Source organism: Pan paniscus, chromosome 6 (assembly GCF_029289425.2).
Source record: "Pan paniscus chromosome 6, NHGRI_mPanPan1-v2.0_pri, whole genome shotgun sequence".
NCBI classification, from domain to species: Eukaryota; Metazoa; Chordata; class Mammalia; order Primates; family Hominidae; genus Pan; species Pan paniscus.
This window is the reverse complement of record NC_073255.2, coordinates 186,012,267-186,034,655: the sequence shown is the minus strand read 5'-3', so window position 1 is coordinate 186,034,655 and position 22,389 is coordinate 186,012,267. Positions and strand designations below refer to the sequence as shown.

Sequence of the window (22,389 nt, the reverse complement as noted above, 5' to 3'; positions counted from 1 at the left end):
CAGGCCGGAGTGCAATGGCGCGATCTTGGCTCACTGCAACCTCCGCCTCCAGGATACAAGTGATTTTCCCGCCTCAGCCTCCCCAGTAGCTGGGGTTTCAGGCATGTGCCACCACACCTGGCTAATTATGTATTTTAGTAGAGATGGGGTTTATCCATGTTGGTCAGGCTGGTCTCGAACTCCCAACCTCAGGTAATCTGCCCGCCTTGGACTCCCAAAGTGCTTGGATTACAGGCCACCACACCCGGCCTCCCAAATCCTTCTAAAACAAGAGTGAAGAAACTTTTAAAAAGAAAGGAGAAATAGCAACGAAGTTTTTCAGCCCTGAAGCAGGTGGATAGATGTGGTGAGCTGAATCTGAAATTGGTACTGGGGAAAACTGAGAAGAAACCCAATTTGCACCCCCACACCTGCTTGGGGCTCAAGAGTTAATAGTACCAGAGACTCTAGGGATCCCTGGAAATAGGAATGAAGTGAGGCTAAACACAGACAGCTGGCTGAACATCTTTTAAAGAGACCGCCTAACGCTCCCCTCAGCTCCCATTGCCTCCCTCAGTCCCTACTGCAGGCATCTGCCTCTCCCTAGCCCTGATATGTGACAGGCTTATTCTCTGGAGAGGGTGCAAAGGAGGCTCTCTGGACATGGGCACCAGGCACAGTTGAGGGTGGGGCACCATACTGAAAACAGGGGAAGAAGGAGACTTGACATGCAGATATTGAGATCTCCAGCCTTCTTCCCTAACTCGACTCCCAAAATGTTGCCAACACCCAGAATTAAACCCATTGGGAAGGATATTGGAAGAGGCTTATCTGGAGACTTTTGGGACCAGCCCAAGAGGTTTCTGAGTAAAATGACTTGGCCAAAGCACCCTATGGGCCAAACAGAGTCCCATAGTTAGCAAGCCCCACCCAAATGCACTCAGCTCCCTGTTCTCTTGAGTGTCCCCTTTTAAGTCTCCGTGGACAACCAAGAACGAGAAGACATTTGGGAAAAGTCTGTGGTGTACAGAGACAAGTAAAGAAATCAGAAAAAATATATTTAGAGGAACAGAGACCATGCAGAGAGGGAAAAATGTATATATGAATACTTACATGTAAAATCCTTAAATCAAATAAGTGAATGCATTCATGACACAAAAGTGTAATGCTTGTTTTTTAAAAAAGGAATAGAAAGGAACTCTTGGAAATAAAAAATGTAATAGTACAAATTAGAGACTCAGGAGCAGTGTTGGAGGATAAGCACACATCCCAGAAAATAAAGCTAAAAGAAAAGAAAATAGGGAAAAAAATAAAAATAAAGGATGGAAGGGAATAGGGAAAGAATAAGAAAACTGAAGGATGGAAGTCCAACATCCAGATAATAGGAATATCCAGAAAAAGAGTAGCAGAAACAGGTGGGAATTATCAACAAAATAATTCAAGAAAAAGTCCCGCCAATTAAAGCCGTAATTTTCTAGATTGAAAGAGCCAGCTGCCCAGAGCACTGGAAGAAAATAGACCTACACTTTCAGCACTGAATTTCAGAGCAACTGAGAACAAAGGAAATCCTACGAGCTTCCAGGGAAGAGAAACAGAGTCATGCGAAGAAACGAGAATTAGAATGGCCTCAGACATTTGTAACCACATTGGGAGCTAGAAGACAGTAGAGTAGTGCCTTTCAAATTCCAAAGGAAAATATTTTCCAACTTATAATTCAATGTCTAGCCAGACTATTTCGATTAAATATGAGTGAAACTGAGACATTTTTAGATATTCAAGTCTCCACAAATCCTTTATCAAACTGGGGCAGGCGCTTTGCCAAAATGAGGAAGTAAACCAAGAAGGAGGCATTACAAACCCCAACTTGAGAGAGAGGTGGAGGCACTCCAGGCGCACGGCCCAGGGGCATTCCGAGAGGTCAGCTGTGCACCTAGAGGCAGCCAGTCGAGTGGGGCACCTCCACAGGTCCCAGAAATTTGTCTTCAAGTAGATGAAATGGATAAATACCCAATATATTTGAATGTTTGGAAAGGAGAGTTACACAGCAAGGTAAGGTTGGGGGAGTTTGGGGCTAAGTTCATGATAATTAGTCGTAAGCTGGGCAAAAGAAATAAGTGTCAGATCTAGGGAAAGCAAGAAGGTTTACAGGCATAGGAGGCACTCACTGAATACTACAGAGTTTAGTTATAAATAACATTGATATAATCTAGCGAGGTAAACACCCAGTATTGATCCAACTAAAATTACAACAAAACTGTATTGGCAGGATCAGTTCGGAGGAGATGGTTCTGACTGTCATCCCTTGGAAGTCAATGGATGATGCTTAAAATTGAAAACTCAAGGAGTAGCAATATAAGTGTGTTACTTAGAGTTATGGAGGTAAATGACCAAAGAGTCAGCTGGAATCATTGAAGTGATTGCTTCGGGGAGCAGGAAATGGGGGCAGAGGAGTGGAAAAGAACTTTTTTAAAAATAAGTTTTGGGCCGGGTGTGGTGGCTCACGCCTCTAATCCCAACAGTTTGGGAGGCCGAGGCAGGTGGATCACTTGAGGTCAGGAGTTTGAGACTAGCCTGGCCAACATGGTAAAACCCCATCTCTACTAAAAGTACACAAAATATGTATATATAGCTGGGTGTGGTGGCCCATGCCTGTAATCCCGGCTACTCAGGAGGCTAAGGCAGGAGAATCACTTGAATCCAAGGGGTGGAAGATGCAGCCCCATCTCAAAAAAAAGAAGTTTTGAAGAACTGTTCAACTATGTTCCACTAGCCTATGTGCATGTATAACTTTAAAAAATTTTTTTTAATTAAAAAAACCTAACAGAAAGTATAGCCATGCGAAGATTGGAAAGTCAGTGTCCACCAATATTTATTTACTTTGAGCTGGTAGAGAGAGTTAATGTGGCAATACTGGTTTTTAATTTCACAAAGAAAAAGTACAGAGAGAGTGAAAGTCCCCTATAGTTTTCTCTCAAGAGTCAGCAGTTTATTCATTCCAGTTTTATGTGCATGTGATTACATACACATGGCCTTAATTATATAAGTAATACATATACACATTATCATTGTAAAAAATTCAGACAATATAGAAGTATTGGCAAGTTTCTTTTTTCAATACTATATCATTGACATTTTTACATGTCAGAATATATAAATTTGTCGTGTTCTTTTTCATAGCTGACAGTAGTATTCTGTGTATTGATTTCATAATTTATTTAAATACTCTGCCATTGATGTGCATTTAGGGTGTTCACAAGTTTCAGCGCCTCAGTAAAGATTATTATAAATAGATCTTCATGCACTTGTCTGGAATTTATTTAGAAATGGATTTTCTGGGTCAAAGGATACACCCACTTAAAAATTTAATAGATCCTGGCAAATCCCTTCAAATCACTTGTGCCAATTTACATGCCTTCACCCTTCTAAGCATGAGAATGTTTGTTTCTACACACTCTTACCAGTAATAGGTATTATTTATCTTTTTCTCATTTGCCAAAGTAATAAGTAGAAAAAACACAATATTTGGATGTTTTTATTTGACTTTCCATAAGGGTGATGTTGAGCATATTTTCATACCTTTATTGATTACTAGTATGTCTTACTACTCTGTGAATAATCTTTGTTGTTATTCTTTTGGATTACTCATCTTTTTATTATTGATTTGTAAAAAGCTTTTAAAATATTAAGGATATTAGCTCTTGTCTAACGGTATGTATGTGAATACTTTTCCCAGTTTGTGGTTTACTTTTTTTTTTTTTTAGACAGAGTCTCACTCCGTTGCCCAGGCTGGAGTGCAGTGGCGCTATCTCAGCTCACTGCAACCTCCACCTCCTGGGTTCAGGCTATTCTCCTGCCTCAGCCTCCTGAGTAGCTGGGGTTACAGGTGCCCACCACCATGCATGGCTAATTTTTTTGTATTTTTAGTAGAGACAGAGTTTCACCATTTTGGCCAGGCTGGTTTCAAACTCCTGACCTCCGGTGATCCACCTACCTTGGCCTCCCAAAGTGCTAGGATTACAGGTGTGAGCCACCACGCCTGGCCTGTGGTTTACTTTTATATTGTGTGTGTGTGTGTGTGTGCGCGTGTAATAGCAGTTTTTAACTTTTATGTATTCAAATTTATCACTTTTTTTTTTTATTTTGAGACAGAGTCTCACTCTGTCGCCCAAGCTGGAGTGCAGTGGGGCAATCTCGGCTCACTGCAACCTCCGCCTCCCGGGTTCAAGCGATTCTCCTGCCTTAGCCTCCCGAGTAGCTGGGATCACAGGCCCCTGCCACCAGGCCCAGCTAATTTTTGTATTTTTTAGTAGAGACGAAGTTTCACCACGATGGCCAGGCTGGTCTCGAACTCCTGACGTCAGGAGTTTGTCCTGACGTTACCCGCCTCAGCCTCCCAATCTGGGTTTCGTATCAAGTGTAGAAATATTTACTCAAGCTATTTTATTTAGTAAACACTATGATCACAGATCTTAGGTCTGTGAGCATCTCAAAAAAAACCTATAAAAATATTTGAAACACAAAATAAAATATTTTTTGCCCTAGAAAACAAAAAGAAAATTGCTAAGTCTAAGTAATTAAATGCTTATTTTAACTAAATGTCTAAAAATATAGCATTATATCACTTTCAGTAACTAATAAATTCAGTCTTCACAAAGGTTTAATACATTTGAAAACAACTTATAGGATTTCCCCACCTCACAGGAGTTCTTATGAACACAAATTATTACAAAGATTAAAAACCAATCACAGATTAAATAAGTTTCTTATAGCCAAATGATGGCAACAGCAAGCTACAAGAATCCTTTCAAAACAATTTATAGCAAAATTTATAGTTGATAAGAGTTGGGCACGTTTAATATGTTTGGCACGAATAACCAAACATCCTCCAGAAGGAATATCTGAAGTCCCATAGGGTTACAGATAGCCTGTTCCTCAGCTTAAAGTTGTAAAACTTGGGTATGAATTTCTTATTTATACATAAATTTTTTTGTTCATCAGGAGTTTGATGTGAAATATGTGAAGTAGCTTTTTTCCCTTTCTAATCAGGAAGCCAGTTGTCTCCCTTCCTTTTAAACTTTTCCCCACTGGATTGAAATGTTACCTTTTTCATAAACTATATTCCCACAATGTATGTGTCTTCGATTAATTTTTTAAATGGGAGAACAAATTCCTGCTTATAAATAAATGCAGCTTGGTTGTCAATACTCTTTGAAAAGTTGTTCGGGGTGGGGAGACATTTTTGGTGGGAAACGCTGGCGTTCCCTGCTATTTAGCAAGTGGAGGGGAGGTGAAAGTGTGTACATACTGCCTGTTTTGAGGGAGGAAGAGTATGTGCCACAAAGAGGAGCAGGTGAATGCCTAGAGCTCAGGGAGGAGCACAGCTACGTCCAGCTGAGAGCACTGAAGAGGCTTGATGGAGTGGTGGACACCCGAGTTGGGTCTTGAAGTAGGGCCAGGTATTGAAGGCACTAGTCTTCAAGCTGAGGTACCCATGCTCTTGAGGGGACAAGGGTACTCCCCAAGAGGGACATAATACAGGTGGCTTTGAGGGCACAATTTCCAGTCCTTAGTCCATCTCTTCTTGTCCAACTGATCAGCCAAAAGCACACAATGCACGTGGTCCCTGAAATGTGGCTTCTCATCTACATCTCCCATTATTTAAAAAAAACAAAAAACAAAAAACAAAACAGGCTGCTGGGCATGGTGGCTCATGCCTGTAATCGTAGCTCTGTGGGAGGCCGAGATGGGAAGATCACTTGAGTCCAGGTGTTTGAGACCAACCTGGGCAACATAGGGAGACCTCGTCTCTACAAAAACTTTAAAAATTAGCTGGGCATGGTAGCACTTGCCTGTAGTCCCAGCTACTCTAGAGGCTGAGGCGGCAGGTGGTTTGAGACAGGAGGTTGAGGCTGCAGTGAGCCGTGATCTCACCACTGCACTCCAGCCTACGCAACAGAGCAAGGCCTCATCTCTTAAAAAACAAAACAAAACAGTCACTTCCTGCTCATCTCCATCTTACTATAAAGCATTTCTCAGAGGCATAAAGCCCCCAGGTCACCAAACAGAAAACATTCAGAATTTTAAGATACATGTCCTGCAGCGTGTCACTCTGGGGCCTGGATGGCAAGTTCTCTTGCAGCTTAGGTTGTTTGCAATATTTTACCTTTAACAAAATTGAAAGAACCTAATCATGTTGTGAGCTAATAGGTCATTAGAAACAGTTTTTGATGATCATGTTGACCATGTGATCTTCGTGGCATATAATTCAGAAGTTCAGAATTGAGTGACAGTTCCATAACAAAGCTTCTTCCAGCCCATCTACATATTTATGTAAATGAGGTTTCCCAATGTAAATGAGGTTTCATATATAAAAATGAAAAAGACTAAAATTGATTCTGAACTATACATTCTACAATAAGAATATTGATTTCTAGATAAGTAAACTAATTGGAAAAAATTTCTATTCATCCTTATAAGAGATACATTTCCCAAAGTTTCTTTATTTTCTATCTTGGATAATTATTTATCATTCTATAGTGATAATCACTAAGGATAACTTAAGCCAGAAAAAAAATGAACACTTAGAGACCTGTGGTTATTAGAAATGAAAGCAAAATTAAACTTTCAACTTACATACACATTTTTGTGGCAGAGTGGCAGATGAAGTGATCAGTAAAAGCCTTCTAAACATACAAATATGTTCTATTAGGATAAAATTCTGTGGGCAAAGTGGGAATAGAAATAGAAGTTCAAGGTGAAAAGGAATGATATAAAAATTCCAGCTATCAAAGAATTTGTTCATGTATTTTTAAGTGAATAATGGTGGGTTTAAAATTGCTGGGGTTCTTAGATTCCATTGGTGACATTAAAGGGTGATGGAAGAGTTTATTTCAAAGTATCAATATTTACAGTACTCCAGAAATTACATCTTTTGCAGTTACTGATGCATTTTATATATTTATTCAAAAAGGTGCAAAGGAGTACATAGTTTTAAAAATCATTTTAAGGTGTAAGCAAGCAAAATATTTTAAGTAGTTTGTGGAGTCAGGGAAGAAGTTTTCCTGATGCTAGAGTCGTGGTCATGTTTGTGGAGGGATCATAACAATTTAGTGCAGAGACAAGGATTGAAGACAGATGGGAAAAGGCACACAACTAATGGAGCAAAACTCCAGGGAGAAAGAAATGGGCAGGGCTAAGGAAACAAGCAGAGGAGTTCAGTGACAGGAGGAGGGAAGAGAGACATTACTTTCCCTGAGATTGGAGAGAAAAGGGAGGTAAAGATGGTGACTTTGAGCCAGTGTAGGAAGTAGGGGATGGAGGTATGGATGACTTTTTCTTTTCCTTTTAATAGAGAATAGGACACAGACATCTTTGGAGAGAGTGGGAGAGTTCCACAGTTCTGAGGGAATCAAAGGTCTTCATTTAAGGCTGTGGCGGGGGGGTAAATGAGAACATTAGAGCTGCTTTATATTCCATCCACTTCCAAACCAGTTGAGTTGGTGAATCAGAGAGGCATTAAAGGAGTGCCGCGCATCCGAAGGAATCCAGCTTAGGTCATCTAGCACCCATTTTCAGCCTGATGAGTTTGTCTGATTTCTTAGTAAGGGAATGAATGGATTTGGCAGAGGAGCATGAAGAGCCTCAGGAGGGCAGGACTGAGGCTGCTTGGTTCATTTATCTCCTGGTTTCTTTTCTCTTTTTCTCACAGCACTTGTCACCTTCTAACATACAAAGTAATTTATTTATTGTGTCTACCACCTTATGTAAGGTCTATGTTTTTTTCACTGGATATATCAAAAGCCGTTAGACCACATGACATGTAGTTGGTGCTCAGTAAGTGTCTGCTAGTAAACATTCGATGAATGAATGAATATGTGTGTACATGACATATTCTATTGTCATTGCAGTAAACATTTGTTCACCATAGCAAAACTCTGGGAACAAAAAGCGAATGTTCTTCTGTTAGGGAAAGAATGAATAAGCCACGGTATTATCCTGACCGTGGAATATATACAGCATTTTTAACAATGTATTAGCACTGTAGAAATTGATTTGAAGCCGGGTGTGGTGGCTCATGCCTGTAATTCCAGCACTTTGGGAGGCTGAGGTGGGCAGATCACTTGAGGCCAGGAGTTCGAGACCAGCCTGGCCAACATAGTGAAACCCCATCGCTACTAAAAATACAAAAAATTCACGCCTGTAATCCCAGCACTTTGGGAGGCTGAGGCGGGCGGATCACGAGGTCAGGAGATCAAGACCAGCCTGGCTAACACGGTGAAACCCCGTCTCTACTAAAAATACAAAAAATTAGCCGGGTGTGGTGGCGGGTGCCTGTAATCCCAGCTACTCGGGAGGCTGAGGCAGGAGAATCGCTTGAAGTTGGGAGGCGGAGCTTGCAGTGAACCGAGACCGCACCATTGCACTCCAGCCTGGGCAACAGAGCGAGACTCTGTCTAAAAAAAAAAGAAATTGGTTTGAAGGGATTTCTACAAGATATTTGAGTAGAGGAACACAGAAGAGGCCAATAGTGACCAAAAAAAAAAAAGAAAAAACATAAATGTGTATGTGTTGTTTAGAATAACAACATAAGCACAGAGAAAAGTCCTGGTAAATTATAGGAGTTACCTGGGAAGTCATAGCGGTGAAATGGGAAGTAAGGGAAGGGGAAGGCAGATTAGATGGAAAAAAATACTGCACTAAAAACCAAAAATGTGTTATAATCCCATTTATGTAAAATGACACCTATGTATGTAATGATCATTTGAAATTCATCTACAGACCTATAGGCAAGTTTAGAAACAAATTTCAGGGCAGTGCGTAATAGGATGCTATTTAACTAAAAGCAAACCCAAATGCCCATGGTGTACATGCATACGTGCTTGGGAATGTGAGTCTGTTTTTTGGACACCTCAGGGTATGGGGCCGAAGGGTGGGAGTGGTCAGGAGGTAGCCTTTTCTTCATCGACCTGATTGTGAGTGAGCAGATGAGAGAGAAACTGTGTTAACTGTACCAGTTGGCTGGTCTGACTGAGAAAGGGAATGAGCATCTCTTTAAAATAAACCCTGGCTGGGCGCAGTGACTCATTCATGCCTGTCATCCCAGCACTTTGGGAGGCTGAGATGGGAGGATCATGTAAGCCCAGGAGTTCAAGGCTGCAGTGAGCTATGATCACACCACAGCACTCGAGCCTGGGTGACAGAGTGAGACCTTTCTCTATTGAAAAAATAAGAGTAAAAATAAACCCTGACAATGCTGAATTTTTTTTTAAATTATGGAGCTCATGGAAAACAAACTTTGCATCTATTTTAACTTGACTACAGTTTGTATTGGTATTCAAAGCTACAAGGTGTCCAGAAAATTCTGTGTCTACTCATTTCCAACTCAATATTACATTTCTTCAGGGTCTCTAAGATAAGACTTATTGAGATGTAAATTGTAGGGCTGCAGAAACCTGGGCAGTTGGCATGAACATTCTGGGTTCTTTTCTCCTCCTCACCCCTGCCCACTCTCTCTCAGCACACGATGGGATCGTGATTAAGATCGAGGTACAGACCAACGACGAGGGCTCAGAAAGTTTGGAGACACCTGAGCCCCTGATGGGACAGGTGGAAGAGCACGGCTTCCAGGACTCAGAGCTGGGTGACCCCTGTGGGGAACAGCCAGACCTGGACATGCAGGAGCCAGAGAACACGCTGGAGGAGTCCACGGAAGGCTCCAGCGAGTTCAGCGAACTGAAGCAGATGCTGGTGCAGCAGAGGAACTGCACGGGTGAGTGCTGGGCGGGGACGGCCGGGGAAGGGTTGCCATGAGGCCTCCCAGAGGGCCCCTGCCCCCTGGGAAAGCTGTGGTTCCTTCAGAGAGGTAGCTGGACGCTGATGGGGCAACAGGTGGGAAAGAATTACCAAGCACGGCCTTGAGTATAGGCTCCGTGACGCGGGACTTGTAAGAATCCGTCTCCAACCTAGGAAAGAAGTGGTTACATCTAAAGACTGGTTCAGGCAAAGGGATCTCAGAGCTCACCTATCCCACCCCTCATTTTACAGGCAGAGGTTAAATAGATGGGGCAAGGCCACACAGAGAGTGGCAAAGCTAGAACTCTCCCAACGTGTCCTTGATCATCTCATATCACCCTAGAAGCCTCAACTACCTTGAAGATTTCAGCCCTGGAGAGCATGGTTTTCAAATAACAATAGCACCGGCATTCTGTGGTCGAACCTAGTCTTCATTTTTGTTTAATTATAAAACTTTATCACCATGCTGCTCACTCTTGCTCCTTCTGAGTTCAAGAACAGTAAGGCACTGGGGCTCACGGTGGCCTGATCCCAGGACATCTTCCGTGATGGATTTTCTGATGCTGAGCCATCCTGGCAGGCCTGGGAAAAGCCCTACTTGATCATCATGATGTATTTTTTGAATTCACTATTGGACTTAGGTAATAAATATTTTACTCAAGTTAGACAACTGTATTCATAAATGAAATGAACCTTTTCTTGAATTATTCTCATCTAATTTTGGAAACAGTATTATACTGGACGTATCAGATGAACTGGGCAGCTTTTGCTGTTGTTCTGTATTCTGAAAAAAAAAATAGGAATTGAGTGTGTTCCTTGAAAAATTGGTAGAACCCACATGGACTTTTGTTTTTGTCTGGATGTTTCGTTTATGTGTGAGTCATTCACCATTACATGTTTGTATTGTATTTTCATATTTAGAAATAGATCCACATCCATTTCTGTTTTTAAAAGTATTATATTGATGTAAAGTGTTTAAAAATTATCTGTAGATAATTCCTCTATAATTTGCCTTTTTGCACTTAATAAAATACCCATGGTATTTTATTAATGACCATCTCATTGGTCAAAAGATATGGATCTAGGCCCAGAGCAGTGACTCACACCTGTAATCCCAGCACTTTGGGAAGCAAAAGCAGGAGGATTGCTTGAGCCCAGGAGTTCATGGCCAGCCCAGGCAACATAGGAAGACCCCATCTCTACAAAAAATTTAAAAATTAGCCGGGAATGGTGGCGCATGCCTGTAGTCTCAGCAACTCGGGAGGCTGAGGTGGGAGGATTGGTTGAAGCTGAGAGGCTGAGGCTGCAGTGAGCCATGATTGTATCACTGCACTCCAGCCTGGGTGACAGAGCAAGACACTGTCTCAAAAATATGTACATATATGGATCTACCACCTTATTTTTAAGTAACTCCATGGTATTTCAGAAGTGTTTTGACATACCATGCTGTCTTTCATAACAGAATAGTGAAAAGACATAAGTTAAATTCTGAGTATATGCTAAATTGGGACCATCATCGTATAAACTCTATTGCCTTTTGAGCAGTCCCCATTAATTGTAGTAGAACTTTAGAAAACTACTAAACAGTAGTTTGTGGAGTTTTGAGTCTTGAGTTTTAGGGCCAAATGTTTGGTGTTTACCATTCCATTAAGAAAAAAGCACCTTCGGCCAGGAGCGGTGGCTCATGCCTATAATCCCAGCACTTTGGGAAGCTGGGGCAGGCGGATCACTTGAGGTTAGGAGTTCGAGAGCAGCCTGTCCAATGTGGTGAAACCCCATCTCTACTAAAAGTATAAAAATTAGCTGGGCATGGTAGCAGGCACCTGTAATCCCAGCTACTCGGGAGGCTGAGGCACGAGAATCGCTTGAACCCAGGAGGCAGAGGTTGCAGTGAACCGAGATCATGCCACTGCACTCCAGCCTAAGCGATAGAGCCAGACTCAGTCTCAAAAAATAAATTAAAAGAAATAAGCACCTTTGATGCTCAAGGAGAGTTTAGTGCTTCTCAGGATCTATTTTGCCCTTTGCCTTTCAGACATACTCAGTATTTTCAGGATAAACACCAGGGCAACTAGTTACCACACTCTGCAGCTGCCTGCTCCTTGATCTTTTAGGCATCATGCTCCAAGGATGTTCTGGGTCGCTTCTTGCTGAGAATCCTAACACTACTGAGGCAGCCTTGACTCAGCACACCTGTGTCCTAATTTTACCACTGTAGTTCACTGGCTGTAGAGGAGGCCAAGGAAGTGCTAAGGACAGGGAGTCATTAGCAACCTTACAAGACGTTGGCTGGGTCACAAACATTGCTAGCTTCAGTCCATGTTACTTGAGGAGGTAGACCAGGTGGGTCCCAACCTGCAAACTCTAGAAAGGCCTAGGACTTCATTTTCTATTTGGAAACATCACTTGATATCTCTGGGCTTGGATGACCCATCTGTAAAATGGGGAGAATTCTTGCTTGACTCGTCCTATAATAAGATACTGTGCTCATGAAAAAAAAGGACAGGTATGAGTACTCTGAAAAGGTCTTGTTGGTTTTTAATTATTCTGCAAACACGGAATTTTTGTGTCTTCTGTCACAGATGGGTCCAGAGAAGTGAGTGACTTTCTTATGTCACACAAAGCTGGTGACTAAAAATAGAACTCACCAGTTAGTGCCAAATAAGTACAAGGCACTTGAGAAAACTCAAACAGGAGTCGGGAGCCACTTCTTTTCTCTAAAACTTACATTATCATAAAGGACCAGGCTAGAGAGTTGAGGGGGCATCCCCGGGTGGGGCATGCACTGCCTGCACCTGATCCAGATTCAAGGGTGGTCGAGTCTGACTGTGCCGGTGCATCTTCCGCCCATGAGAGGCTGCAAAAGGCTGGGTTCCTGATCCCTGGGGTGGGCACCAGTGAGTACTGTGGGCTCCAAGGAGGGGTGGAGTGCTGTAGGTTTTGATCACCAAGGCAGACATGGAGAGGAGAGGGAAATTTCTGGAGGAAGGTGAGGAAAGGCACCAAGAGGAGAAATCATCCTCCAAGTGGATTAAGAAAGAAGTGGGCCGGTCTGAGCAGAGTTCAGGCAGAGATGTCCTCAGAGGGGCAAAGACTGAGAACCTTAGGAGTGGAGACCCTTTGGTACAGCTGGTAGAAACCCAACCTTTAAGTAGCCTAATGAAAAAGGGGTGTGTATCGCTCATATAATTAGAGAATCGTGAGTATTCCAGCATCAGGCATGGCTGGATCCAGGTGTTCCCACATCGGCTCTGTGTACTGGTTTCCTTCTTTCCTGCTGGGTCCGGCTGTACCAGCAGTTTCGCATCATAACCAACAGGAAGCGATTTCCCCTGCGGTCCTCTGTATAAAATCCAAAGAGGACTCTTTTTAGCCCCTTTTAAGTCTGGACTAATTCCTGAAGCAAACAGTAAGGCCAGTCTGGGTTACGCGTCTACCCTGTTGGGGGAGGGGAGCGGACCAGGGGACGCAATGAGGGGACTTTTCCCAAAAGAAGGAATTTGGGCCAATAATGCAATGTTTTGGTGAGGGTGAAGCAATGCTGTACCTCCATCCAGGTAGGTTAGGGGCGCCAGGCAGCAGCTAACGACTTTCTCTCTCTGTCCCTGGAGCAGAGGGGATCGTGATCAAGACAGAGGAACAAGATGAGGAGGAAGAAGAGGAGGAGGAGGATGAGCTGCCGCAGCACTTGCAATCCCTTGGGCAGCTGTCCGGGAGATATGAGGCCAGTATGTACCAGACCCCGCTGCCCGGGGAGATGTCCCCCGAGGGCGAGGAGAGCCCCCCGCCCCTGCAGCTAGGAAACCCCGCAGTGAAAAGGCTGGCGCCCTCCGTGCACGGTGAGCGGCACCTGAGCGAGAACCGCGGGGCCTCGAGCCAGCAGCAGCGGAACCGGCGCGGCGAGCGGCCCTTCACATGCATGGAGTGCGGCAAGAGCTTCCGCCTGAAGATCAACCTCATCATCCACCAGCGCAACCACATCAAGGAGGGGCCCTACGAGTGCGCCGAATGCGAGATCAGCTTCCGGCACAAGCAACAGCTCACGCTGCACCAGCGCATCCACCGCGTGCGCGGAGGCTGCGTCTCACCCGAACGCGGGCCCACGTTCAACCCCAAGCACGCGCTCAAGCCGCGTCCCAAGTCACCCAGCTCTGGTAGCGGCGGCGGTGGCCCTAAGCCCTACAAGTGCCCCGAGTGCGACAGCAGCTTCAGCCACAAGTCCAGCCTGACCAAACACCAGATCACGCACACGGGCGAGCGGCCCTACACGTGCCCCGAGTGCAAGAAGAGCTTCCGCCTGCACATCAGCTTGGTGATCCATCAGCGCGTGCACGCGGGCAAGCATGAGGTCTCCTTCATCTGCAGCCTGTGCGGCAAGAGCTTCAGCCGCCCCTCGCACCTGCTGCGCCACCAGCGGACTCACACAGGCGAGCGGCCCTTCAAGTGCCCCGAGTGCGAGAAGAGCTTCAGCGAGAAGTCCAAGCTCACCAACCACTGCCGCGTGCACTCGCGCGAGCGGCCGCACGCCTGCCCCGAGTGCGGCAAGAGCTTCATCCGCAAGCACCACCTCCTGGAGCACCGGCGCATCCACACAGGCGAGCGGCCCTACCACTGCGCCGAGTGCGGCAAGCGCTTCACGCAGAAGCATCACCTGCTGGAGCACCAGCGCGCGCACACGGGCGAGCGGCCCTACCCCTGCACGCACTGTGCCAAGTGCTTCCGCTACAAGCAGTCGCTCAAGTACCACCTGCGGACCCACACGGGCGAGTGAGCGCGCGCCCCGCCGCCGCCGCCGCCGCCCGGCCAGGTGCGCGGGCCGAGCCCCCCTCGGACACCGCCAGGCCCGAGCCCAGCGGGCGGGGGCGGGGCGCCCCCCAGCCCCTTTGCCGTGAGCTCCCCCTCTCCTCTCGTCCCTCCTCCCAAGGACATGGGGGCAGTGAGACCAGGTCCCTTGCTGCCGCGTTTCCCCGGGGGCCCCAGGGGGGAGGGCGCGGACCTGGGGAACCCTTTCGGGCTGTTAATTTCCTTGACAATAAAATGGATGAAACCAATCAGCACGGGGGGCGTGATTTGGCCGCCGGCCACTCAGAGGGGCGGTGTAGGGCCCATCTAGTTGGGGATAGAACTTTATAATTACCTTTTGGATACTGTGGTTCTATTTGATAATAATAGAGTAATTTTTAAAAGACGAGCGTTTCCTGTTTGCCGTTTTTGTTTGGTTTGAAGGGGAGGGATTGAGAAGGCCGGAGGGACATACGCTAGTGTCAGTTGACAGGTTCTGTTGGGACCCTTTTTTGTGTTCCTTCTCCATTTGGGTGGTGAGGGAGACGCTGATCCCGCCGGTTCTGAAATGGAGAAGGAGAGGCAGGACTGACGTCTAAGGGACCACGGGAACCCCAGACCATCGCGTCTGCCCTGGAGTCCATGAGGTTGCTGGGAGCTCAGGACTGAATAGGTCCCAGTTGACTAGCGTGGTCAAGGAGAGTGACGGTCAGGTTTGGAATGAGCTGGAAAGAAGGTCCTGTAGCAAAAGCTGGGCGCTGCCTTCAGTGCCCAGGCGTTCCTGCGTAGCTTGAAATGCAGCTGGCTGAGGAGTAGGGTGGCGGGAGGGAAGCCTAGGGAAGAGGTGCAGAGGCCCCTGGTGCCAGTCTTTGCGGAAGCCACAAAAGGCACCAGTCAGAACATTTTTTATTTGAATGTTGCACCAAAGCTACTCTGGACTTGCTGAACGCGCTGACGAACCCTGGTTTCTCTAGGTATTCATTCATTTCCCATCTCCCTCCAGCTCTCTCTTATAGAAAGAGAAACTGCAGGAATATTACATTGCCCACAGAGCGATTTACTTTGCTGATGGGTTTGGCAGTGGCCCAGAGAGAATTCAGGCCATTCAAAGGGATAATTCATGGAGGCTAGCAGAGTGCACAGCTCAGCCTCGCACACTGGGGAAGCTGGGCTGAAAGCAGAGAGACTGGCCTGAGAGGAGAGCACTGCTGAAGCCAGGCCTGTCAAGTTGTGACAAGATACTTGAAGGGGGTTCAAAAAAGGGGATTTGGAGGAAGAAGGTGATACACTCTTGACTTTCAGGAGACCATAGAGATCATCAGCTCCCTCTGCTTTGTATAAAGAGTTTGTAAGCTAAGCACAGAAAGGGGAAGTGATTGATAGCACAAGATCTCACATGTGAAGCTTCTCCATTTAGACTGAATTTCTAAGTCGATGATAGGACATAGGGATGGTGGCCAGAGGAGGGAGCAGAGGTCTGGGCTGGTGTGAAGGACTGAGGGGCAGTTTCCACCAAGACCTGAAGCATCAGCTGCGAGGCTGGTGCAGCCACGTGGGCAGGTAGTTCCCTAGTGTGCAGCCAGCTTCACCAGTTGCCAGGCAGAGGGGGCCTGCAGGAGGACAGCTTCCCCCAGGAGGTGGAATCTGAGCTGGGCCTGCGGGATGGAGAGGATTTCCATACATGAGAAAAATGAGGCAAGCTTTCTTGGTGGGGGTGGTCATAAAAGGAAAAGTGTGGAGAGTAGGCTGCATGTAAGATCAGGAGCAGTGATGGATTAAACCTCAGCTGGATGAAAGGGCCTGTCTAGGAAAAACAGGGCCAAATGTTGGTTTGGAGTAGACTAGGGGTGCAGAAAGGATCTAAGACTTCAAGGCTGCAGACTTTGAATTGGATCTTGTAGGAAAAACCATTGAAGATTGCTGAGTAGGAGAGAGAGATGATACAAATAGCTATCCAGGGACTGAATCTGGTAGAAGGCAAAGAAATCTAACAGTCAGGTGTGGGAGAACCAGCTCAGTTCCACGGACGGGTTGCAGATAACAGAACCCGTGGGTGGAGGTTGAAGGGATGGCAGTGGAAATGGTTCTTTTGAACGTGAGGATATTTGAAGTCTCAAAGAGTTGTTAGTGGAGGAATTTGGGGAGGTATTTGGTAGAGGGCTGTTGCTGCCCTAAATTTTTACTAGCTCTGGAATTGGAGGACCAAAGGGTGCTGGAAATATCCACCCTGAGTGGAGACGGAGGTGCTGTGGGGTAGAATCCATGTGGGAGACTCAGAGAGGAACTTCATTTGTTACATGAAGTTAGCAGGACATTATGGGGTCAAATGAGAATGGTGCTTGAGAGGCTTTCTTTTTCTAGGAAATCTGGGTGGTTTTTGTTTCTTTTTGCTTGTTTGTTTTCTGAGACAGGGTCTTGCACTGTCACCTAGGCTGGCATGTGGTGGCACCATCATGGCTCACTCTGACCTCAACCTCTTAGGCTCAAGCAGTCCTCCTGCCTCAGCCTCTCGAGTAGCTGGGGGACTACAGGTGTGCACCACCACACCCAGCTAATTTTTTTTTTAACTTTTTTGGAGATGGGGGAGTCTTTCTGTGTTGCCCAGGCTGGTCTCAAACTCCTGGCCTTAAGCCATTTTCCCACCTCAGCCTCCCAAAGTGCTGGGATTACAGGTATGAGCCATAGCTCCCATCTGAAATTTGTTTTTTAAAAGGATTAAACCAAATATAGTCAAAGATTGGTATTTCTTTTTCTTTTAACTGACAATTTATTGCATCAACGAGAACAGCCTGGTTCGTGTATCCTTACGTCTCTGTCTGTTGGGATACCATTTAAAGTCTTTCAGGACACGTCATAGTATGTCAAGATTGGTTCACCTTACATGTAGCTGGGCTGCCATGGCTTCCCTGACTTCTACCTCCCCTTCCTTGGCTCTGACTCCCTCCTCATGCCTCTTCCTAAGTGCCCAGCACCCTGTGCCCCAAATCGTCTCTCCCCTTGTTCTGACTTCTTGCCACCATCTTGAATCTCACTTTCCATTTGCCCTAATCTCTGCTATTGGTTCCTAAAGTGTAGATAGCCTTTGGTGTCAAAAAGACGTGGCTTTAAACTTCATAGTTGGATGGCCTTGAACAAGTTAATTAACAGAACATCAATTTCCTCATCTGTCAAATAGGGATAATAAAGTTCCCATTGTTCTGAGGCTTAAATCACAATAGATACATAGCAAGGACACTGGCAGATACTAAGGTCTCAGTAAGAGATTACTAATTTCAAACAGAAGTTCAAGTTGGTAGTGGGCTAGTGTTATATCCTAAAAGAATGAATCTTTGAGAAAGAAGTTTCAGTAGGCAAATGTAGATTATTTTGGTGTGAGAAACTACAAATTAAACCACAACTATATCATGGTCCTTATCTAGGAGTGGACAGGGTTTCAGTTCACCCCTTGGCCACACTCCAGAGTTTGCAGGAGGTAGTACCCCACCTCGCTGAGTTTTCTGGTCCTCTTTCACAGTGCTTTTCTTGGGTGCCCTTAATTTAATTAGACTTGTGAACTCCTAAGTTGCCTGTTGCTGTTGGCCCCATAAAGCTGTGTAGCAGAAGGAATAACTACCATTTATTGAGAGCTTCTTACTTTGGAAGACTTTACATACATCCCTTCATAACCCTGATGTATGTTTCATTACACCCATTTTATAGGTGGAGAGCTCCAGGCTCAGGGAGGTTAAGTAGGCCCAAAGTCACACAGCAACCAAATAGTAGAGCCAGGATTTGAACTCAGTTCTTTGACTCCAAAGCCCATGTGCTTGGCCAAAAAGTTGTTTTCCTGGGGCCAGTATGGTTGTTGAGAAAAGAAAAGCCAGCACCTCTTTTAAATTATTCCATTTTGCCTCCAGATTTTTTGACTGAAGATAAAATTGGGGGAAACAAAATATATTAAACAGAACATGCTCTGTGCATTTGCCAAAATGATGAACACAGTAAGAGGATAAAAAAGAATGTTTGAGGCAGGAAAAAACCCTTAGCGCTGAGCCCTAGCATTTTATAGCTGAGAAATGAAGAGGAGCGGAGTTGGGTCCTCCGAGGTCACAGGTGGGACAGGCAGGGCTGGTGCCGAGGGGATGCTCACTGTCTTACAGGCCCCCCCCCCCCAGTATTTATTAATCACCACTTGTGTGCAAAGAATTGTGCTGGGCTCTGTGGAGAAACACAAGAGGATTAGGAATCCCTGGCTGCCTAGACAGCACTTAGCATCTGGTGGAGACTGGCAGCCTGGTTAAGCCTCTGGGGATCTGGAAAGCTGGGACCATCAGAGAGGCCTTTAGGCAGCTGTCTCTGATAAAGAACCGCATCCCCAGCTTTTCTTCATTCCTCTTCAGTGGATGTAGCCTGAACCAGCCAGGTGTCTGTGGGAGACCTTTCCTGAAGCACTGTGGTGGCAGCTCCTCAGATTAAGGGATCAGGGACAGAGGCCCTCCAGGCCCTACTGTTGCCAGGGCAACATTGAGTCAGGCCAGGGCCTCTCCTCCAGCGCTCTGGAAAGCATTACTGCTGCTGAAGCCTCTTGTTGCTTCCCAGTCATACTGGCAACTTCTAGATGACAATTTGTAAAAAAAAAAAAAATCAACTTTGCATCTACCATTTCTAGTTGGTTTCCTTGAAATGAGGAATTTTAGTTACAATATAGACTTTAGCCCTTTTATTTCTGTTTTCTACAAAGGATGGCTCCAGGTTAAATGATTTCTCTAAAAAAAAGAAAGAAAAGGAAGGTGAAAGGAAGGAAAAAAGGGGAAAAGACCAGGATAGAAAGAAAGAAAAGAAAACATTAAACATAGTACTATTGATCGCAACCTTACATGAAAAGTTCTGTTCAGAAGTCAGAACTAGCCATAAGTTTATTAAGGATAATAACTAAAATCACTACAATTCATTGAGTTTTACCATGTTGCAGTCACTGTGCCAAATCATAAACGCTTTCCTTTCATTTTATCTTGCAACAACCTGTGAAATTGGTACTTGTGTCCCCTTGAACAGATGAAGTTCAGAGAGGTTCAGCCATCAGCAGCCAAGGTCACACGGCCAGAATTTAAACCTAAGTGGGTGGGAACCCCAGTTGTGTGCTATTAACCACTGTTACATACTGCCTCCCAATTTCAACATGGATCCTTAATAAAAAGGGCAAAACATGACTATTTCTCTTTGATTTGCAGCTTTCACTGTCTATGGGCACAGCATGTGAGTCTGGACCTGCCTGAAAGCACAGTTCCCTGGCTGCCTGGCCAGCCAAGCCCAGGCGACATTGGGAGACGCGCTGAGGTTCACCTGACCAGGGTAGAATAGGTGTTCCTGGGCACACTGGTGGTTAGAACACCAATCCAGTCCCCGTTTTAGACTGAGTCCTCTATACCTTAGGGACTTTGGGGAGAGCACTGTTATGGCAAGAGGCCACCTTTCTCTGTTTATTTCTGACGTTGGGACCTAAGAAGCCATTTGTTTATCAGTCAGAGGAGTAGTTGCATGAAGGAGATTATTATAAGGAAGACATACCTGCTCCCTAATAACACAAAATACACCCTGACTCTAATCCTGCCGGCTCAATGCTACCTCTGAGTTCTCACCATTCCCTCCCCGCCACTACCGCATGAATGAAACTCACTGCTTCTCTTTGTAAAATAATATCTCAAAATAACTCAAGAATTATAAGACAGGAGCATCACTGCTGTCTATTAATTCAGGTAATGGAAAGTTGAATTTTAATGACAAAATGTATCAATGAAAATTTCTATCCCTGCTGGTAATTTTAGTTAAAGAATGATTATCAGGACAACAGACTGTTTCTTCTTAAAATCAGTATAGTCTAATAAGTATAAAATCTTTTTAAAAATTAAATGCAATCAGCTCTTCATTTACAGGATACACAGATAATCAAATTATGCCCTCAAAGGATTGAAATAGCTTGGATTTAAGCTAAACTCAATTAAGAAAAGTAAACAAGTATGAAAGGTGAAATTTGCCATTTTTCCACAGAAGGTACCAGCCAAGAACTACATGGTCCCATGATCAAATTTGCTGCAGGTAAATTATGCAAATTCTAAAATTTAAGATTTAAAAAATTTATTTATTTATTTTTGAGACAGGGTCTTGCTCTGTCTCAGGCTGGAGTACGATGGTGACATCATGGCTCACTACAGCCTGGACCTCCCACATTCAGGTGATCCTCCCGCCTCAGCCTCCTGAGTAGCTGGGACCACAGGCATGAGCCACCAAGCCTAATTTTCTTATTTTTAGTAGAGACATGGTCTCATCTCACTACGTTGTCTAGGCTGGTCCCAAACTCCTGGACTCAAGCAATCCTCCATAGGCCTCCCAAAGTGCTGGGATTATAGGTGTGAACCACCGCGTCTGGCGTATACAAAAAAATTTCTGCTAGGTGTGGTGGTTCACACCTGTAATCCCAGCACTTTGGGAGGTCTAAGGAGGAGGATCGCTTGAGCCCAGGAGTTTGAGACCACCCTGAGCAACATAGTGAGAATCTGTCTCTTAAAAAAAATTCTGTATATATTTTTCTATTTGGATGATAGTCATCACTATAAATCACATTAATTTTGTCAAAAAGTAAAGACACTAAGTTGGTTCCCATAGTTACCCCCTGAACAATTTAATAATAATGACTGTCCAACTAAAATTTGTATTATTTCTTTCCCACTTTAACCCAGTGGTTCCTTACTGTGTCTTGAATTAATCAATGCCTTACCAAGCCAATTTATCCAGTGATGCATTCTGAAATAAGTTTGGGAGGAAAAAAAAAACCTCAAATGTTTCAGAGTGCTGCTAAAAAAAGCAAGTCAATATTCAGACCAATTTAAGCCAATCTCTGGTGTGTTTAATTCATACAGTAGACAAATTGAGAGAAATAGACACATTTTCCTTGCCCAAATTGTTGCCAGCTCTTCAGAGTCTTGAAACAAACGTTAATTGCATACAAACATGCTTGGGTGTTCATTTTACCAAAAAGATTAACTCTTATTAGTATGTAGTAATCACATAACACAATTCCAGAATCTTATTTAAAATTCTTTGCCCCCAAATGAAAATAGCGTTTTTTTCTGGTTGTAGAAGGAATTTCTATGTTCTAAACAATAAAAACTTACAATTGAATGAGTCCCTTATTTCTCCAAGAGAAGGTATCAAGTCTTTTCCATAACTATGGAAGAAATCAATTTTAACCACCCAGTATGAGGACTTCTAACCATCTCCACCTGTGAAATTACTTGGACGAGTTCATCCCTTCTCTGTAGAACTAAATCTGTAATATATTTTAGAATCTCTTTCAGATTCAGGACATGAAATCTTTATCAAATTTATAATGGTCAGCCAAATTTTTTGCACTTCATCTGTCAGTGTTTTCAAGCTTTCGTTTGTAGCCTCCGGAATCCCTTGTTTAAATAAAACAAATTTCAGAAGCTAAATATGTAAAATAACTCATGCCTTAAGAGGCTGGAGAGGGAGCCAAGCCTACCTGCTCTGGCGCCCCCGTCTTCCCAAACTCCCCCTGCACTGAGGGGTCTCCAAGGAGGAAGCTCACTTCAAAAACCTCTGCCCTGGGCAAGTCACCAGGGCTCCTTTTCTCTTGCTTCAACCTTTCCTAGCCTCAATCCAAACTCTGTATGTTTAATTTATCCAGTGACACACTCCATGCTTACTTAATTCTTTGATAGAACAGTTTCTTAGTTTTATTTTTTTCCTTGTGGGATATGCATGCTTTCCTATTCTCTATGCGTTACTTGGCAGATGTTCATATCAGAAAATGGTAAGTCTCTATAACCTTGCCAGTGA

At 44.6% G+C, this 22,389-nt stretch overlaps 1 protein-coding gene across 2 annotated transcripts in view; it reads left to right on the top strand.

Annotated features, from left to right (window-relative positions):
* ZNF777 (zinc finger protein 777) overlaps window positions 1-14,822 on the top strand; it is a 29,442-nt gene extending 14,620 nt beyond the window's left edge. For both annotated transcript variants that reach the window (XM_034965183.2, XM_034965182.4), the window contains exons 5-6: window positions 9,497-9,748; window positions 13,386-14,822. In XM_034965183.2, the coding sequence (XP_034821074.2) occupies window positions 9,497-9,748; window positions 13,386-14,542 (1,409 nt within the window). In that variant the 3' untranslated portion in view covers window positions 14,543-14,822. The remainder of the gene's footprint in view (window positions 1-9,496; window positions 9,749-13,385) is intronic.
* The last annotated feature ends 7,567 nt before the right edge of the window (window positions 14,823-22,389 follow it).